The sequence below is a fragment of the Takifugu rubripes genome, chromosome 1 (assembly GCF_901000725.2).
Source record: "Takifugu rubripes chromosome 1, fTakRub1.2, whole genome shotgun sequence".
Taxonomy (NCBI): domain Eukaryota; kingdom Metazoa; phylum Chordata; class Actinopteri; order Tetraodontiformes; family Tetraodontidae; genus Takifugu; species Takifugu rubripes.
Window position 1 is genome coordinate 5,017,750 of NC_042285.1, and position 18,480 is coordinate 5,036,229.

Here is an 18,480-nt window from a genome sequence, read left to right on the forward strand (position 1 = left end):
GCGGATATACATTCTATATCATCACACAGCAAAATACCAGGGTTTTATTTTCTAAAACCATTCCTGATACAGTGCACCACATAAGGATTTGTGACATTTGGCTATTCAGGAATAACTGGCAGAAGGAACCGATGCATGACTAGCTATTGTGACCATAATGAGGACGACAAAGGATTTCCAGGGCTCTGCTTCGACTCTTTACCGACCGTACTAATATTCAGGTCAGATTCAGCTGCTGTTCCTGCTGCACTCTGCTGGGCCAAATTCCCCCCTCATGCCTCCAACTCTAACCCAAGACCAAGTTTGTGGCCGCCGGCGTTGATATTTTTCCCGTCCACGAGTGCAGAGAGGGTTACTTTCATTCCTGGCATAAAAGACAAAATACATAGTTTGATCAGGTATAAATGGTGATTAAAGGGATCTTCTGTTGTAACCAAAGTTAAAGAAGGGCCTTCCGTACCAGGCCGGAGGGTCTGGGTGTATCCAATTCCTACCAAGCTTGCGTTGTTCACCTTAGCCTTAAAATAAAACATGGAATTATGAGGAAATACTCCCGGAATTCCACCACCAATCTTTAAAGTGCACTTTGATTTTTTTACTTTAAAAAAGGCAACAAAATCCAATAAATGCTACTTACTGATAAGGATGCACTGGAATCAAGCTGGTATTTGGCAGCAATTCCAAAGCGGGTGCCGTTGCTTCCCGCTGTCCAGGCCAGATTCACAGCAGTCTCCAGTTTGTCATTGACCTTCTGGTAAATGGAGCCGCCGAACTCTGACCCGTTGTTTCTGCCCAAAAAGCGTGAATGACTTCACTGCGCGATCATTTTACAACACCTGTGCTTCTGTGCGCTAAAACATACACGTTGGTGTGGAGTTGGAAGTCGCCAGTCTTGTAGCCGATAGAAAAGTTGCTGTGGGTCATCTTGGATTTGGCGGAGTCGATTGTCATCTGGTAGCCTGCCAGCCAACCGTCATAACCGGCCACGGCCGCTCCATGGATAGTGGGACCAGCAAAATCTAAGTCCACGTCAAGGCCTGCGTTAACGTACTCCCGTTTGTACGCCGTCTTGATCTTGCCGCTCTTCTTGCTGTAATGGTAGCAAGACATAAATGTCCAGTGGAGGTGGTCAGCGGGGCCGTTCAATAAACCCACTGTGTGGCCTCGTTAGAAATAACGGACGCCAGCTTACCCGGTGTTTGGTGAAAATGTCGTCTCAAAATTGAGCTTCAGCCCTTTGGTGATCTAAAGGAGACACATGCACGGATGGCACTTGAGCTGCAGCAGTTTAATTCCTGGAACGAGCTGCTTCAGCTCAGAGTGGTCAGCGTACCTGATCTTCAACGCAAACTTCAGTTCCCAGAGTGTTTTCTGTGCTCCACTTCTCGGTGAACGTCAGCCCGTACTCGGCCCACTTGTACTTGGTCTCCAGGGTGCCTGTGACCTTGCTGTTGTCAATGTTGGAGGAGCCAGATGTTTTAAACTCCTAGATGGAACAAAAATAAATCAGCACAGCACAGCCAAACTACACAAAAGAGAAATGACCAAAGTTTGCTAATAAATTGCAGTTAAAACACCGATATAAAACCAGAACTTATCCTTTAAGCCCTGGTGCTGCGTAAGACCTTATGTATATTTATAGTAACAGATGAACTCACCACGCCACTGGAAGACTTTGTCTTCACATCAAGCTTAACCAGTCCAAAACCTGTCAAGACAGTGACATTGACAATCTACCTTCTGGGCTGGGTAGCACTTTTCAAACAGCCTCCTTTCCTCTGAGGGGCAAAAAATACACACTTATATAAGAGCCTTTTATCTCGCTTCCAGTTACCGTAGCCTTTATTGAAGATGTCCTTTGCTGATTTCCCGAGGTCTACATATGCTGGGGGCACTGCCATTTTGCCTGTTGAGTGTGTTTACAGAACAGACATGTGCATCAGTGACTCGTAGTAATATAAAATCAAATATTGGAAGGCTGATTTTGCAGCTGAAGCCTTGAAATGTTACACTTTTGCCATTATTTAAGTCCTGACCATCATAATCAAATTGAATCCTCCAATATACTTTAACAACAGTGCAGTGGAATTATGGAAAGGTCTATTGGTAATTGAAAAAAAAATCTAATGCAATTACGATTTCAGTAACTTTACATCTATACTCTTAATGTCTACATGTTACTGGGTTATAAAAGAAACTCGTTTATGATCATTTTTTAACCAGACAACTACGAGTCTGCGGTCTCTGCTGTTCGATTACTTTCGCTCTCATCAATGTCGTGTCATCAATGTCAAGGTTAACCCGGATAACTACTGAATTATTGTAATGGGAACGGTTAGACCAGAAAAATGTTACAATTGCGCGTCTTTTCCCTCACAATTCGACAACACCACTGCGTTTAAAGAAACCGGTTACGCGAGAAACTGCGGCATAACGCGAGAATGTCGTCACCTTACTGTAAAAGGTCGAATTTCTTAAAATTGGAAGCAAAGACCGTTTTGAAATTGATCGATGTTAGTGTAACTGGTTCATGTTTCGGTGTTTTGGAGGAGTTTAAACATATAAGGAAGGGAAGGGGCGACTTCTAGCTAGCAAGCGACGCGTTTGATAGCGATGTTGCAAACATTGTCACAACATATACTGACAACTTGCATAAATGTAAGATCGATTACTTACCGAGTACTACTGACCTGGGTAATGTTACAATTATGAATGTATAGGGCAATGTGTTGCAGCCAACTTTTGGAACAGAAGGGGCGGCTGGAGCAAAACCGGTTGTAGGACAATATGGTGGAAACCTGACCTAGGAACTGCAGGAAGGACCCATATTTAGTTCCACTTATAGCCGCCTGTCGTTAATCCTGATCAGTAAATGCTTTTGCGATAATATTTTGACTATTCATTACAATATGTAATTTAGAATAATTTACTTATTCTATTGTTTATCTCCATTATTACATTACAGACCGTATGTATTTACAGTGTACTGTATCTAACATTAGGCCACTGGCGAGCCGAAGACGTCAAAATCACCATGACAATTCTATGATGCGTTCACGGTCAAAAACCATGTAACTACCATAAATAGCTTTCAGGTTGATATTAAATTTATTTTGGGGGGGAAATAAGTGTATGATAAAATACAAGAATTTATATCATGTAAAAAAAATGAGAAGTTTACAATGTCTACTAATGTAAACTTCTACTGCCTCTGCTGTTTTTCATATTTAAACATTGATATAGTTTTAACACCAACCTACAGTTCTGTTAAATATGCCCCCCCCCGAAATTGTACTTTGCCCTAGTTCTAAAAATGTCCTGTGACCTCTCAGACATAAAATTAGTTAAATGTTTTAAAGGTGGCAGTGTAAAGAATGAGGAAAAAGTGAAAACCAAAACTTCAGCTTCAGCTTTTAATGACAGAAGTTGCGATGATGACAAGTAATGTGGCTTTGCAAGATCATATCAACACAACAGCATCATTCTTCAAAATAATAATTCCCTAAATACTATAAATTCCACCTAAAGTTATCACGGTTCTAACATGCTGCAGTGACCAGATCAAGTTCCACACAAAAGAATGTAAAGGCCAATCAGAAATCAATATTACATTTAAAAAGCACAATAATACACGTACCTACTTTGAAGCAACTGTAAACATTTTTTTCCATGTGCATGTTGCTGTAGATTTTCAGAAATATAAAAATATCTATCGGAATTTACAAAAGAAATAAATATAAACAAAGACAAATTTAAGTGTTTTTTTTTCTTCAATAACTTACTGAATACCAACATATCCAATTATTCCCAGAACTCGTCTTTTTAAAAAGAAACTACTCAAAATCTCCACACAACGAAAGTAAATGGCAAATGGAATATTTAAGACAAGTGGAAAAATCTTAAGTGCTTTCATGGTTGTGAATCATCATATTAATTTCTGTAGAACTTCTCTTCAGCAGAAGCAAGTCCGACAAGTTTTGTTGGACTTAAGTCTGATTTTGCTGTCCCTTTTGCTATTTCATAGCACCGCCGAATTCCAGCGAATGATAGACGTAAATAAATAACAAATGGCAAATATATTTCAACGTTAATGTGCAAAATGTGGATTTTTTTTTACGTATTGCTTTACGAGTGGCTCATGGTTGGAATACAAAAAATGACAGTCAAGAATCTTGATGCAAATTTTGAAATTATCTTTTGGACAGTTCTGTAAATGATCCGATACTGTTTTCTTTTAAATGAGTGGCTTTGTGTCCATTTATGCAGGCTACTAAAACATGGTTACGATGGAAGCAGGTTAGATGAGTCCCAGAATTTTACAAATATGGCTGCGTGTATCCCATCAGGCCTTGCAAAACAGGATGACATCACTTGTCCTTGTTCACCAATAAGTCATATTAAATTGGCAACTTGACAAGACAGAATCAGAACCCGCAAAGGTGCAACGGCGATCATTATCCAATCAGCCTCCTCATCACAGCGGGTCTAGAGAAGGGCCATCCGTATTCGTTGGGAACCGGCCCATTAACGTTGCACTCAAAGAAAGAGAACATCGGGAACCAGATGCGTGCTCGTCGACTCTGTTGGTATGCCCGGGTGTTGGCCAGGGTGTGGTAATACAGGAAAAGTCTGGTGGTAATGTAGAACGCTATGAACACGTCAATGGAGTAGTGCTCGTGCGCAGCTAGGATGAAGAAGATGCCGAAGAGATTCAGGACCCAGGATAGAGTGTGGATGAAGTTCCAGCTGCGTGGAGTGTCTGTGAACACACAAAGTAACTTCTTTTGGATTTTGTTACCCGCAATCCCGCCGAATGCCAGCAGGTGGCGACAAAGCCGCGCTATCGCTGACAGCTAGAACCTCTGCACCTCCTCATGATGCTGAATAAACTGTCAGAGCTTCAATGATGATCCGAAAGATATTCCCAAGAGGAGCACTCTTGTGCAAAGCTAATCTCAAGCTAATGAAGCTCTCCTTCCAAACCTTTGTGGGAGTTGCCAAATTTGGCCCCTGGATAAGTCATAGGGCGACTCATGACAGGCGGGAGGAGGATGGAAATAGAACTTTTTGTGGTTGGAGACAGCTGCAAACTCTCCCAAACCCTTGCCAGCGCAGTTACTCACACTCTGTGACGAAGAAGTTGAGCATGGTGAGGACCACCGTGTGACCGCTGAACATGTAGTCGCCGCACGTGTGCACTCCCGTCAGGCTCATCCCAAAACCGCTCCAGATGGCGACGGCTCGCTGCAGTTTGGCCCACATGTCCCCGTAGATCTAAAAGAAAAAGAGATGAAGACGGACTGAATGGCGCCGTGGCCCCTGCCCGTAAAAGAACCGCCAGACGGCGCCCCACCTTTCCCGAGCACTGCAGGTGCTGTCCCGGCACCGACAGGGAGGTGACAAACATGGTGACACAGCGCAGCATGAACACGGTCCCCATAAGGCTGCACATCCGCCGCAAGAGGATGGACCTGCAGGGAGGTACGTTACAGCCCCTGTAGTGACAAGACCGCGCGGGCGTGACCGACTCTACCTGTGTTTATGGAGCAGCAGGACCAGCAACCAGATGTTACAAAGGATCACGCCGCAGGCTTCAGCCATGGCGAAGGCCCACGGTATTCTAGGCACACTGATGGAGAGACAGAAACACCTGCGTCAGTCTTCAACTGCAGAGAGAAACACACAGCTCGGGACCGGTCCTCCCACCTGTCGAGGAAGATATCAGGCAGCGGAGGGTACATGCGCATGTCTGGCACCCTCTCGTGCACAATGACCATGACGAAGGAAGTGAAGCCGAACACAAACACCACGTAGACGGAGCTCAGAACCGTCTTCCAGTACTCTGGATCCAACCGCCTCGTCTGCTGCTTGTACTTCCCGTTGGTGTACTGGTGATACTCCTCTCCCACGGGCGCCGTGTCGGTGCTGTCGCAGTCTCGGCCCGAGTCTCCGTTGCACAACCACTCAAGGCCGCTTCCAGAACCCGTAGGGGAGTGGCCGTCAAAGGGGAGACCCAGCTCCTCCAGCAGGTCTATGTTCTGTTTCTGGAGTTTGCGGATGGACACCATGAGACGTTTAATGTCCCCGAGCACCTTGAGCTCCAGCGGCGGCGAGCGGAGGTCGTACTCGCTGAGGGCGAGCAGACTGGTGCCATCCAGTCTGTGTTTGTTGCACAGCAGGTCCACGTAATCACAAAAGCCCTCTTCCTTCAGCCACTTAGCGACGTGTTTGGGAGTCCAGCGACGGACGCTTAGGTGTGTCATTTCCTCCTCAATCTGAAGGCTGCAGGACAGAGCAAACAGAACTTAAATGAGGCTCAAACAACTCAGCTGTCCTTTCAGACGCTCGTCCACCTTCTGACCATTAAAGGAGAAGCAGCCACTGTGCGTCAGTCTGTCCTCTGACTGATCAGCAATATGTAAAATCCCTGAGTTTCACATCCAGACTGAAGCAAGAGTTCTGCAACTGAGCTCACGACTTTAAATTTGGGTGAAGGAGCACAGCCTCCCCTCCTGGCTGGGAACCAACACTTGGTATCTAAAAACTCATGGCAGACGTGGCTTTTACAGCAGAGTGAGCTTAAAAACGCACTACCGTGGGTCAAAATCAGGGGATTTCACACCCAGATTCCTACAGTGCTGCTCAAAAAGAGCCGGAAAACCCGAATATCCTTTTAACTGACATTTGGGAATTGTCATTTTGTGTTAAAACCAGATGTTGGTTTGTCAAATCCAAATTCTATGATTCGGGCCAGACCGGATGTCATTTAAATCATGGTTTATGATCCATTCAGACACCCAAACTTTGATTCCATCTTTCAACTTTTCTTCTAAACACTCTCCTCTTCATGCAAAGTAATACATATCAGTGGCAACCTCCTACTCGAGTGGATTTTTAGTATTTAAAACCCTCTGTGATTATGTGCCTGATAACATCCCATTTACATTTGGGGTATTTGTGATGTAGAGACCATGACAACGTTAAAGGCTAACAATAAGGGGTGAGCCGATGCTAACATTATTATTATTTCAGTCTTAGACACCTTCCCCATTTGCTGGTGCTGCAGACGACGTGCACCATCACAAGCATTCAATATCTTGACATTTAGGGAAAAGGCACCAAATTGCATCTTTTATCACAATAGCAACCAGAGGAATAGCTAACCAGACCTAGCATGCTACTTGCTAGCCGGATCACTGCGTGTACTCACTCACCCAGACTCAGGTGTAAGAGAGCGCGATGCAGACAGGTGGATTCGGTTAACTGGTTGAGTTACATCTCAGCAGACTTGGGGGATATTGCATGAGAGTGTGCTGCCATAGTGCTGACGTGGAATTCATCTCGTCGTAGCTTCGTGGTTGTTGTTAACCAGTGTTGCCAACGCACGGCGGTAATGTCTGTAATAGCTGCGTGCTGCTGCGTTCGCTGTCCGTTAGCGACACCCTCTGGCCACGTTGTGGTACTGCAGCCAGCACGACTGACCACAAAGGTGAATTATTGACAGCTAAAATTCAATAAAAGTATGATTGTCACCACTTGCATCGTCTTGAAAGCGAAGTTTTTGTCATACCTTTGTTTTTGCTCTAAAAACGGAGGCAACACGAACAAATTGTTTGCCAATACTCGATTTTTACATCATTATTATTATTATTATTATTATTATTATTATTATTATTATTATTATCTAAACTAACCGTGTTGGTTTTATACAACAGAGATTTTTTTATTTTTGCAGCATCACTTTCTTTTAATGTGGTTAGCAAACCAACAGAATATGGGTCACTGGTTTAATTTTAGAACAGGACACCTGTCCTTGTCTGATGCGCCAACAGTCTGAAAATGTCATCCAAATAGGACATTTTAGAGCTTAATGTTGTTAAAAAATGAGCACAGAACCAGTTAAGAAGACTCTCCAGGACAGGGGTCCAGTTTGGAGTGTAAAAGAGCTGGTAACTGTTTTGTATGGCGGTAAACGGTTTGGTAACCACGTGGACGAAGTCTGGCCCAACCTGTTCCTCGGTGACATGTAAGTCTGCCGCTTGGATTTCTTCTGGAATGCCATTCCCAGTAATCCCAGTCGGTCCGCAGGTCCGTGGCCAACGACCGCTACAGCCTATGGAAACTGGGAATCAGCCATGTCGTGAACGCGGCTCACGGGAGCCCACATTGTCAGGGCTGTCGTGACTTCTACGGCTCCTCTGTGGACTACTACGGCGTGCCAGCTGATGATTCGCCGACCTTTGACCTTTCTCCCTATTTCTTCCCCTCCGCTGACTATATTAAGAAGGCGCTCGACGGCGCCGGCGGTAAGCGCTCCACTCTCGCTCACACCATTTTAAAATCATCACTTGTGCTCCTTTCTGTCACTCTTTCGTCCGGAGCAGCTCGGGTCTTTGTCCACTGTGCTGTCGGGGTGAGCAGGTCGGCCGCCGTCGTCCTGGCCTACCTGATGATCCACCAGCGCCTCGGCCTGCTGGAGGCCATCCTCAAGGTCAAAGAGCACCGCTGGATCTTCCCAAACAGGGGCTTCTTGAAACAGCTGCGAGCTCTGGACGTGGAGCTGCAGGAGGCCACCCTGAGAGCGCCGCCGCAGCAGCGCTGATTTCCCAGCTGCCCGTTTGATGGAATCAGAGCTGAATTCGAACCTTTCCGCTCCACTCTGTCTCATATCGACTGGGGGTTCTTATTTTTAAACCCAACTGTGTGGAATCGCCACAGCCTGAGGTGGAACCGGCTTCAGGACCAAATGTTTTCAGCTTTATTCCACATTGTGGACGCCGACCCTCCCTTTTCATCTGCTAATTCATGCTGAGCCATCAATAAATCGACAGTCGCAACAGGAAATTCAGCCGTAAACAAACTTAAAACATCACAAAACAGGAGAGTTTGGAATCCGTTAATAAGGAATCAGACTTTGATAAATAGCTGTGCTTGTTTATTTGACTGTGTTTCCTTCCTGCTTGTCACGGTGTTAATAAATACTTAATTATTTTAATTGGAGGAAAGCTGCTGTTCTTAGAATGTTATAAGCCACCAGCGATAAATATCAGTGTATCGTTTCCGGTCAAGTGGGATTTACACACACGCACGCACACACGCACGCACACACGCACGCACGCACGCGTTCAGCTCTTTCAACAATCAATCCATATCCGACCCCGGGTCAGTAAAGTTGCGCGCCATTTATTGGCTGTTCGCGCGCAAAAACGCCGTCGAGTCCACGCTTCCGTCCAAGCTGGTGACCCGGGGGGGTCAGCAGAATTCCGGACTGGGAGCACTGAGGTTAATTATGTTTTCATAAGCTAAATTTGGTGCAACTGACCCGCAGAAGGGCAAATATGAGCAGCAGCCTCGGGGCTGACGAACGCAATAAATGTTAAAGTTGATTCATATTTTAACCAGTGATTCAAGTCAGAGTAAAATAAAAGTCACATCACACAGTTGAAAGCTGGGAAATCCATGACTGACACGACAGGATCTGTGTCGTGTGCGTGAGTGAAGCCCCGGACACCTGCTGGGACGCGTCAGCCTGATCCGGAGCGCACGGCTCCGGCTGGCACGGTCATGTCAGCGCAGAAGGACAGGAAGAGGAAAGAATATCTGACGGTGAAGGACCTGCAGAAGCTGCTGGACTCGTGCAAGCTGCACCTCCACGAAGTGGACGAAGTCTGGCCCAAAATCTACATCGGAAACGCGTGAGTAGGAGCCGAGCGTGACCTTTTCGAGGCTGCGCTCCCGAACCTGCGTGTCTCCCGCAGGGCCGTGGCGCACAACAAGGCCGCCTTGAAGAAACTGGGAATAACTCACGTCTTAAACGCCGCGCACGCCAAACGGGGCAGCGTGGGGAGCCAAAACTTCTACGGCAGCAGCGTCGTGTACTGCGGAATCCCCGCGGACGACTCCACGCACTTCGACCTGGACGTTTACTTCCAGCCTGCAGCGGATTTCATCCACAAGGCGCTCAAATCCCCAGACGGTAAATGTCACTTTTCCATCGCGATTCTGTCACGTTTTCTCTTAAAAACCCTTAAAAAACACTATTTCCCCAATAACCTCGAACCCCTGAAGATTAAACATCAGATGTTTTTCACTGTTAACTCTTAAAAGGGTTAATTATCCTAAAACAAATAAACAGAAGCATACAATTACTGTATTATATACATACCTGTATAAAATCAGCTGCCAGAGACTATTAAAATATTGTGATAGTGTCATCTATATATAGGCTACTCTACAATTGCTTGTGCATGCTGCTAATGCTACTAATAAGCACGTATTGTGTGATATAAATCAATTTTTACTCGAATTTGAGTGATTTTCAGGTTTTTTTCCTCCACTCTGACTCCGTATTCTCAAGCATCTCTTCCTGTAAATATGCAACGTGTGTTTTAAGGCGGCCGAAATGTTCCCATCGCGCCGTCCTCTCAAGCCCGCTGACACACCTGGAGGTCTTTTCAGCCAGCGGTAATAATCAGGGTCTTACCTTGCAGAATTAAACTCTGCAATCTGCCGACGGGCTTTTCAAAGGAGTTATCAAGCAGAGGACAAATTGGGATTAAAGGAACAGCTGGGACAAGGCTGCAAGGGGACCTTAAATGAACAAAGGCAGTGAATTGTGGGAGCTATTTTTAGCTCACAGCGGGATAAAAAAGAAAGGCCACAGTGTGAGACGAGCAGCCATGTATGATATTAATAAGTGTGAGGCCTCTCGCTAATCCTTCCCTCACATCCCCTGTTCCCTTCATCTCATGTGCTCTTCAGGGAGAGTTCTGGTGCACTGCATCATGGGAATGAGCCGCTCCTCCACTTTGGTTCTGGCGTACCTCATGATCTACCGCCACCTCACGCTCAAACGGGCTTTGAAGGAGCTGATCCAGAAGAGAGCCATCTACCCCAACAGGAATTTCCTGGCTTTGCTGCTGGATCTGGACCTTCAGCTGACCAGGAAGAAGAAAACGTGCCAGATCCTGTAATCCGAAGGCCGCCCCCCCTCTGTAGCGAGGCGACTGGGGCTGCCTGGTGATGTTCTGGGAATCTGCTTCAATACATGATGTTTATGTCTGCAGAAACATGAACATTTGAGTCAATTTATTAACAGAAACTTACTAAAAGGTGCCTAAACTGGTTGTACTATTAAACACAGTGATGTGCTGGAGCTAATGGTCACAGTTACCAGGTTCAAAAGGTAGTTATGTGGCTGGTTTATGGTTTAACATGGTTGCACAGAGTCACTTTAAATAAATTATATTATATTTTGTTAGCACTTAACAACACTGTCAACTCACACTTAATGCTGCTTGGTTGGAGACCAAAGCTAAATACTAATAAAATGCTAGTTTGATAAACCATTAAGGATTAAAAGCTATAACATTATTCTCCTTTAACTTCATTTATGCCTATGTTGGGGAAAATATAACTTCACGAGAATTGAGCAAGCAATCAAAACCCACAACGCTCATGCTAGCAGACAAAAGCGCTAACAAGTCATGTTGCATAGAGTCATGCTAATAAATAGGTTTTCCATTCTGGAAATTGTTTTGTATGTCATAAGTGCAAGATAACAGCAAGCATATCAGGTGCTGCAGATAATAGCAACACATCATCATTATTAATACCTGTTTGCATCTTTCTGCTTGATAGCATGTTTGTGCTTTAATGCTATTTTCATGTGACAGCATTTATTAAAGCCACATTAGCATGTCAGCGCAAAGCCTAGATTCAGAACACAAAATACTCTTAACATGGAGAAACTTAGAAATTAAGGCTATTAAATTAGCACATATTACATATTAATGTAATATACAACAGGCCTATTTGTTGAACATATGTAGCATACATGATTAGCATCTCGGCATGCGTTATGCTCGTTAACAGCATGTAAAGAAGTTCTGAGCTCATTAAAATTTATAACAGAAAGGACCAAAGATCCTGTCATCACGAACAACTTTTTTTCCTTTGGAATTGATGTTGGAATAAAAATAATGATGATAAGGTCAGGATTTAACTTTTTTGTCAAAAAAAAACTTTTTTCTCCCCTTTTTTGCCATTGAATGTTTTTCCTGTTTTATTTTGAACCAATGTTTTTTTTTATGGCAATTTTGAAGAAAATCTACAATCCATAGAAAAACACATTTCATTCCTTCATTCTTGAGATGCTCCACACGTAAGGTTGGATCAGAAACGTCACTACGACTCCTGAAATCTGACATTAAACACTTTTTTGGGGGTGGATTTTTGGCTGTGGTGAGAATCTACAGCATATTTGGGCCCGAACACGATGGCGCTGCTCTTGTTCTCCCGGTATTCACTGGTCCCGTGCTCCCTCCTGCGCTGGTAGCTGGGGTAACCTTTAGGAAACGCAGAAGACGACACCAAAAGTATTTTCGGGCTCAGATGTTAAAATAGCAAAAAAGGTTGCAGGGTAGCTAACCGAGGCAAACGCAGACGCTACAAGAGACGCCTTGAAAAGCAACGATTCCAGTCAAGGCAAGTGCTTTTCTAGATTTATTACAGGTGAAGTCAGTCTTGGAAATTATTTATGAGTGAGCAAACTACCTATAAAAGCCCCAATGTGTTCATTTATTGTATTTATAAAGCACTTTGTCAGTATTGCACATCTTGACAAATTGCAGCACTTTATTCTTTTATTAATCCGCCCACAAATCTGCGTGATTCACATCCAAGAGGATAAAGGCCTGGAGGAGGGAAAAAAGGGATCTTCATCTGCCCTCCGTGTTCACCGTGGGCACGTTCCCCGCGCATGCAGAACATCTTTAATTACACGGAAGTGAGGCAGGAAGCCCGGGTTAGCCTGAGGTCGTGAAAGCGGCGCTGCAACTTGACGTTTGCGCCGGGGAAATCACTCCTCTGCCCTGACGGTGGGAGGGAGAAGAAGGATCAATGAGGAGAAGGAAGAGCCTCGAGGTAGCCGAAGACGCCAGCGCGTTGCACTCCACATGCACCCGTCGTGAGGTGGGAGTGCGCCTCCGTGTGCCCTGCTCGAGCAAGGGACAATGAGTCCCAGGACCTCAAGTGCTGAGCTGAGGGCCCCTGATAGCAGCGGGATGCTAAGAGAAGCCCGTCTGCCATCATGTTTCCACAGCATCACAACACATGCTCATCATTTGAGCGTCCTCAGCCCGCAGCAGCAGAAAATGGATGCTAATGTATACAGCGCAGAGTCTCTCGGAGGTGTAAACTGTGAATGCACAGGTTAGGTTCGCCTGCAGGAGATGAAGAGGTGTTGTTTACAGGCCTGGAATAACAATTTTCTGCATCTCTAGAGATAAATAAACCCACCAAGTCCAACTGAGCGAAGATAAGATGAGTGCATCACGGGGGCATCTTGCAATTACAGGTTCTCGTGCTGCTTTGCTGCAGAAGAGTGGACTCGATGATGTATTTATGAGATCTTTAAGGGCTATAGGTGCCCACAGCTCATGCTCTAATGGCAGTATTTATTATTTTAGCTCTGTCTGTGATAGCTAAAACAAGAAGGCCATTAGCGGAGATCTTGGTAAACACCCCGTTAAAGATAATGGATGTTCCGCTTTTGTGCGACAGGCTGGAAAAGCAGAGTAGAGGCTTCCAGACATGTCCAGAGGTCTCCAGCGCTTGGTGAGCCGCGAGGGGGCAGACGGCGGGTACGAAACCCCCCCGGCCGCAGAGCTCCAGAGGCTGATGTGGACGAAGAAAGGGACCAGTGGCCACCTGGACGAGGTCCAGCCCAGGATCTACATAGGAGACATGTGAGGATGTTAAAAACAACATTTTTAACGAGGCATGCTAATTAAAATCTGACGGAGTGCCACAAACGAAAGGCTCATCACATAAAAATAATAAATTAGATTTGGTCATCCTGGGTCCCCCCTCCCCCCCAAAAAAACCACAATAAACCAATTTGTTAACAAGTGTAATTCATCCATCAAGGTTATTTTTAGCAACTCTGAGAGTTCTGTTGTAAATTAGCATTCGCTTGCATGTTGTTGAATTCAAACTATCAGTTTGTGCATGCTAACATGCTAGCTGGGCTTAATATCCTAATGTAGAAATTGGTGCATTTGATATGCTACCAAGCTAGCATGGTAACCTTTTCATACTTAGGCGACCCCTTTTTGCACTGTTACACTTGAGAAGACAAGTACAAATCTCAATAGTAACCACTTAACAACCTCTCAGTGGTTCAGTTTGAGGCAGCTGGCATCAGGACTCATGCGTTAATGTGTTTATATAGAGTTGAACTTTGTTTTTTTAATCCAGGTATGCTGCCAAAGACAAAAGGACTCTCCAGGCTCATCACATCACTCACGTACTCAACGCCGCTGATGGGAAATTCAACGTTAACACGGGGCCCGGTTTCTACAGAGACACCAAAATCACTTATCATGGAGTGGAAGCGTTTGACATGCCATCCTTTAATTTGAGGCCCTTCTTTTACCCGGCAGCTAATTTCATCAAGAACGCTGTGAGCTCGCCCACAGGTGAGGAATTCATCGCGCTACAATGGCCATTTTGCTCCTTGAGGTTGCGAGTCAGGTCCGATTAGCGGAGCCCTTTCCTGTGTTTGTCATTAAAATGGAAACGAAACACAGCAAACACAAGATCTTGCTAATATCTCCTCGTAAGCTCAGAACCTAGCCAGGGGACTTGGATTTAAAGGTATCGCCCTGGAAATTCGTAAGCAACCCTTTTTTTTTACCGGACGTGTAAATTATACAATTAGGTTTGTGCGCTCGGCTGTTCGGCAAAGTCGAGTCGGTGTCTGACATGACAGTAATAAGACGAGGCCCCCTCGTTCACACGCTGGCTGATCGGGGGCTCCAGTGTGTGGCGGGGGCCCTCAGTAATCCCCGGCAGAAATACACAGACGCCGAAGACAGTTCAATTACGCGCTCCCGTGCCCCCTAATCCTGGGGGCCGATAAGGAAGCGGGGATTACCGCGTGTAGAAACATTTGTTGCAACATTGTTGAAAACTTTTACTCGGGAGGCAGAAGTACTCCTCTCCGTGATGGGCACGGCCTTTAATCCACGACACAGTAACAAATTAGACGTCGCGATGAAGTTCGCCGCGTTAATCCAGTCGTCGCATGGCGGCACGTTTAGTAGCAGAGCTGCTGGAGGAGCTGCGGAGTGAGTTCTTGTGTTGCGCTGACCCGCAGGTAAAGTGTTGGTCCACTGCGCCATGGGGCTGAGCCGCTCGTCCACCTTGGTCCTGGCCTACCTGATGATCCACGAGGGCATGACCCTGGCGGACGCCATCAAGGCAGTGAGCGCCAACAGGAACGTCTCGCCAAACTCGGGCTTCCTGGAGCAACTGCGAGAGCTGGACAAGGAGCTGCACTGCCGGGGGCCGCCGCAGAGCTACGCCAACGGCGGGCGCAAGTGAAAGAAGACCAACTTTGTACTTTGAGAGAAGAAAAATAAAAGAATAAACTCTTGATATATATGAAAACGTTTGAGGGTGATGCATCCGCCCGTGCTAACGAGCTAACGACGCCGTCGTGTCGACTACGTTGCCGACCTTTAACTTCGACAGAAAAAGCCATAGTTAATTAGCAACGTGTGGTGGACATCAAAGCAGCATCAAAGCAGCTAAGGGAAGTCCGTTGTGACAGTAAAGCATCTGTCAAACCCGTGAGGTTCCTGAGTGCTCTTAGCATAAACTGAAGCGCCGCCGGTTACGTGTTAGCCAAATAAAGTCTGCTGGTTTAGTCTCCTCGTGTGATTTGTGGCTCCGGTTGAAAAGAGAAGCCCTCCAACTGTTTATTCCGAGCTGATCGGTGGAGCGTTCTCCAAGTGACCCGCCGGTTCGGCCTCGCAATAATTCTGCCCTGTTTCTGTTTCGGCTGTAAACATGGTGCTCTACTCGCCGCCACACATGCCGCCCTGCTTCTGTCACATTCATCTGTGGCCTTAATGGATTGGTTCTGTTGCCCAGGCTGTAGGTGGGAGTCGCAGGGTTCTGGGTTCAAACCCCCGTTGCAGACCAAAATTAGCATCCAGCTCTCTGGCACCTCCCCCAGTGAGTGTTTATGGGAAACTGCTTGCATCTTGTGTAACCAGTAAACCCTCTGTGGGTATAAATAAAGTCTGCTTCTAAAAAAAAAATGACCCACACAACCTCTGGCATCTTCCTTGTGGGGTCGGGCTCCGAAACAGCAACCGGGACGGTCTGAGGTAAGAGGAGCTTCTTCGCGAAAAAAAAAAAAAAAAAATTCGCAGCAACAGCTCATGTGCGTGTGAGGTTGAGTCTCATCTGCGATAATTACTCACGAAAGATGCAGCCATGAGGCCAGAGGAGGAGCCAGAGTATCAAACACCGCCCACCTGCGATCTGCTCGGCCTTCTGCTGAAGAACAGACGCCCCACCGGAGCTGTCAACGAGGTTTGGCTCAACCTCTACGTCGGAGACGCGTAAGTGACATTCTCGCTTCAGCTGCAATATGTTGATCCGGCTGAGAAACTGTTGCCGCAAACAAGTGCCGTATCCGGCCAACGGAGGAGATGAATATCAAATCTGTAGGTTTGAGTCACCAGGAAGACACGTGGATCCACAGCAACACTCCCAGAGCTGGAAGCAGCACCCAGTCCACCTCCCTTGTGTTGACAGGTTCACGGCCCAGAATAAACCCCAGCTAGCGAATCTGGGGATAACGCACGTGCTGAACGCCGCCCACGGCCCCCAGCACATCGACACGGGGCCGCGGTTCTACAACGACGCCAACATAGAGTACCACGGCGTGGAGGCTTCAGACTGCAAAGACTTCGACCTGAGGCCCTTCTTCAGGGACGCGGCCGAATTCATACACGTGGCGCTGCGACAACAAGGTAGCGCAGAGGAAAATGAAGCGTTAAAGGAGCTCATGCTAGCTGTGCAGCTGTGGGTCGAAGGACAGTTCTAATAAAGGTGTTTATGGAATCATTTACACCTCCACCGTCCAAAACGCAGTATTCAGTTTTGGTTCCACCTGTTTACAATTATGTATATTGAATGTATTTATATGCATGATCTGCTCTAAGATTCCGACCCCCGACCTGGTTCTCCGTTTCTTTTACCCTGCCAGGAGGGTTCCTCTGCAGGAGTCTGGGTCTGCTCAGGGTTTCTTCCTGTTCAAAGGGAGTTTTTTTTCCTGTAACTGCTGCTAGTTCGGGGCTCATTCTCATTAAATTACTCCTTTTCTCTACCATATTAAAAATAAAACCTAGTCCCCTCCACACAAAAAGTCATAAAGTTTGTGAAAAATGTTTAGCTAATGTTCTTTCCTGTGTAGGTAAAGTGCTCGTACACTGTGCACGGGGAATCAGCCGCTCAGCCACCCTGGTCCTGGCCTACCTCATGCTCAGAGAGGGACTGACCCTGGTGGAGGCGCTGGAGGCTGTATGCAGGCACAGGAACATCCTCCCAAACGTGGGATTCCTGAACCAGCTCCGTCAGTTAGACGCTTCGTTGGCCCGGCAGAGGAACAAAGGGCAAATCGCGCTCCCAGAAAAGTGATTTGAATAAAAACCCGCAGTTTGACCCAAATATTGATTCACGTGGACATTTTTTTTTTGTTTTGTTTTGAAAAAGCATCTTTGGGATTTTTTCGCAAGATATTTTAAAGACATTAAAAGTCTCCGTCCGTGGTGAGGATTCAAGCGACAGGATGGGAAAAACTGTACGCTGTTCCTTGAACAGGAAAAAACCTTGAGTAGGACCAGGCTGATATGAGGGGACCCTCCTGCTGATGGACAGCAGAGTGCAGGAAGAGGACAGGACACGGGAGAGGAGAGCGGACACATACAACCGGTTGTCCTGATTGTGTAGATGTAGATGCAACTTGTTAAACCTGTTCAACCTGTTAAAATGACTCAGATTGCCACATTTCAGTTGCCACCATTAACTCCAGACTAAAGACCCGGGAGGAAGCAGGAGAACCCCCCCCTAAAGCACGTCAGCTCAACTTTTAGTGAACTCAAATGCACCAGAACGTGGCTCCATCACAGTGCAATTAATATCAGAGAGGCCATTAAAACAAATGTAGCAGAAGTGCCAGAGCCACTGATGTACCCCAACCAGACGGAGACAGCCTGTTCCTATAAATAAACAACGCGCCGCTTATGTATTCATCACTCTTAAAACACCGTCTCCGCAGCCTCGGAGCAGCTTTGTGCAGTTAAAACTGAGACGCATGGGGGGGGGGGGGGGGGGGGCTGATGCTAGGCTCTGAGCGAGGATACAGATTCAGGTCAGACTTTGAAAAGAGATGAAACGCTGAAGCCATCTTAATAAGAGCTGCTCTCCAGAGCTCACTGGCACATGAAGAGCCAGAGCGAGAGGGATGCTGTCAAAATAAAAGGAATTGGATATCACAGTTTTAATGATTTCACTGTCAGAATGAATGATGGTGGAGTGTGAAGATGCGAGGCAGTTGTAAAGGAGTCTGATGGTGCCAAAGCTCCGTCTGACGTGTTAGCGGCAGCCGCCGCGGTCGCCGTC

General features: G+C 46.3%; 6 protein-coding genes and 1 long non-coding RNA gene across 11 annotated transcripts; 4 read left to right on the forward strand and 3 right to left on the reverse strand.

The window, feature by feature from the left end:
* Positions 1-16: 16 nt before the first annotated feature.
* Positions 17-2,825, reverse strand: LOC101065268 (voltage-dependent anion-selective channel protein 2-like). Of its 2 annotated transcripts, none has more exons than XM_003961177.3 (9): positions 2,677-2,825; positions 1,835-1,906; positions 1,659-1,708; positions 1,334-1,486; positions 1,193-1,245; positions 863-1,090; positions 638-788; positions 461-518; positions 17-364 (listed from the first exon to the last, which is right to left on the reverse strand). In XM_003961177.3, the coding sequence occupies exons 2-9, from the start codon at positions 1,899-1,901 to the stop codon at positions 273-275; spliced, it is 852 nt and encodes a 283-aa protein (XP_003961226.1). In that variant the 5' UTR covers positions 1,902-1,906; positions 2,677-2,825; the 3' UTR covers positions 17-272. The 2 variants fall into 2 exon arrangements, with proteins under 2 accessions (XP_003961226.1, XP_011618707.1); XM_011620405.2 differs by having other exon boundaries at positions 2,691-2,823.
* Positions 2,826-3,399: 574 nt separating this feature from the next.
* Positions 3,400-7,405, reverse strand: LOC101065042 (sphingomyelin synthase-related protein 1). Of its 2 annotated transcripts, XM_003961176.3 has the most exons (6): positions 7,215-7,405; positions 5,707-6,282; positions 5,534-5,629; positions 5,354-5,471; positions 5,124-5,274; positions 4,455-4,759 (listed from the first exon to the last, which is right to left on the reverse strand). In XM_003961176.3, the coding sequence occupies exons 2-6, from the start codon at positions 6,261-6,263 to the stop codon at positions 4,455-4,457; spliced, it is 1,227 nt and encodes a 408-aa protein (XP_003961225.1). In that variant the 5' UTR covers positions 6,264-6,282; positions 7,215-7,405. The 2 variants fall into 2 exon arrangements, with proteins under 2 accessions (XP_029698875.1, XP_003961225.1); XM_029843015.1 differs by lacking the exon at positions 7,215-7,405 and having other exon boundaries at positions 3,400-4,759; positions 5,707-6,263.
* Positions 7,406-7,818: 413 nt separating this feature from the next.
* Positions 7,819-9,285, forward strand: LOC101080027 (dual specificity protein phosphatase 13-like). 2 transcript variants are annotated; one of them, XM_029843020.1, is made up of 3 exons: positions 7,819-8,026; positions 8,089-8,306; positions 8,385-9,285. In XM_029843020.1, exons 1-3 carry the CDS (start codon positions 7,884-7,886, stop codon positions 8,600-8,602), a joined length of 579 nt encoding a protein of 192 aa, XP_029698880.1. In that variant the 5' UTR covers positions 7,819-7,883; the 3' UTR covers positions 8,603-9,285. The 2 variants fall into 2 exon arrangements, with proteins under 2 accessions (XP_029698880.1, XP_029698878.1); XM_029843018.1 differs by having other exon boundaries at positions 8,089-9,285.
* A 148-nt stretch (positions 9,286-9,433) lies between these two features.
* LOC115251302 (dual specificity protein phosphatase 13-like) lies at positions 9,434-11,155 on the forward strand. The gene is made up of 3 exons (XM_029843047.1): positions 9,434-9,695; positions 9,759-9,976; positions 10,762-11,155. The coding sequence occupies exons 1-3, from the start codon at positions 9,565-9,567 to the stop codon at positions 10,971-10,973; spliced, it is 561 nt and encodes a 186-aa protein (XP_029698907.1). The 5' UTR covers positions 9,434-9,564; the 3' UTR covers positions 10,974-11,155.
* A 173-nt stretch (positions 11,156-11,328) lies between these two features.
* On the forward strand, positions 11,329-15,453 carry LOC115251298 (dual specificity phosphatase DUPD1-like). The gene is made up of 4 exons (XM_029843039.1): positions 11,329-12,486; positions 13,564-13,748; positions 14,260-14,480; positions 15,161-15,453. The coding sequence occupies exons 2-4, from the start codon at positions 13,594-13,596 to the stop codon at positions 15,385-15,387; spliced, it is 603 nt and encodes a 200-aa protein (XP_029698899.1). The 5' UTR covers positions 11,329-12,486; positions 13,564-13,593; the 3' UTR covers positions 15,388-15,453.
* Positions 12,496-15,291, reverse strand: LOC115251304 (uncharacterized). The gene is made up of 3 exons (XR_003889873.1): positions 15,155-15,291; positions 13,300-13,733; positions 12,496-13,223 (listed from the first exon to the last, which is right to left on the reverse strand). It is a non-coding gene; the product is annotated as an uncharacterized lncRNA (long non-coding RNA).
* Positions 15,454-16,029: 576 nt separating the features above from the next.
* On the forward strand, positions 16,030-17,526 carry LOC101061246 (dual specificity phosphatase DUPD1-like). 2 transcript variants are annotated; one of them, XM_029843030.1, is made up of 4 exons: positions 16,030-16,178; positions 16,280-16,415; positions 16,612-16,829; positions 17,273-17,526. In XM_029843030.1, exons 2-4 carry the CDS (start codon positions 16,288-16,290, stop codon positions 17,494-17,496), a joined length of 570 nt encoding a protein of 189 aa, XP_029698890.1. In that variant the 5' UTR covers positions 16,030-16,178; positions 16,280-16,287; the 3' UTR covers positions 17,497-17,526. The 2 variants fall into 2 exon arrangements, with proteins under 2 accessions (XP_029698890.1, XP_029698885.1); XM_029843025.1 differs by lacking the exon at positions 16,030-16,178 and having other exon boundaries at positions 16,284-16,829.
* The last annotated feature ends 954 nt before the right edge of the window (positions 17,527-18,480 follow it).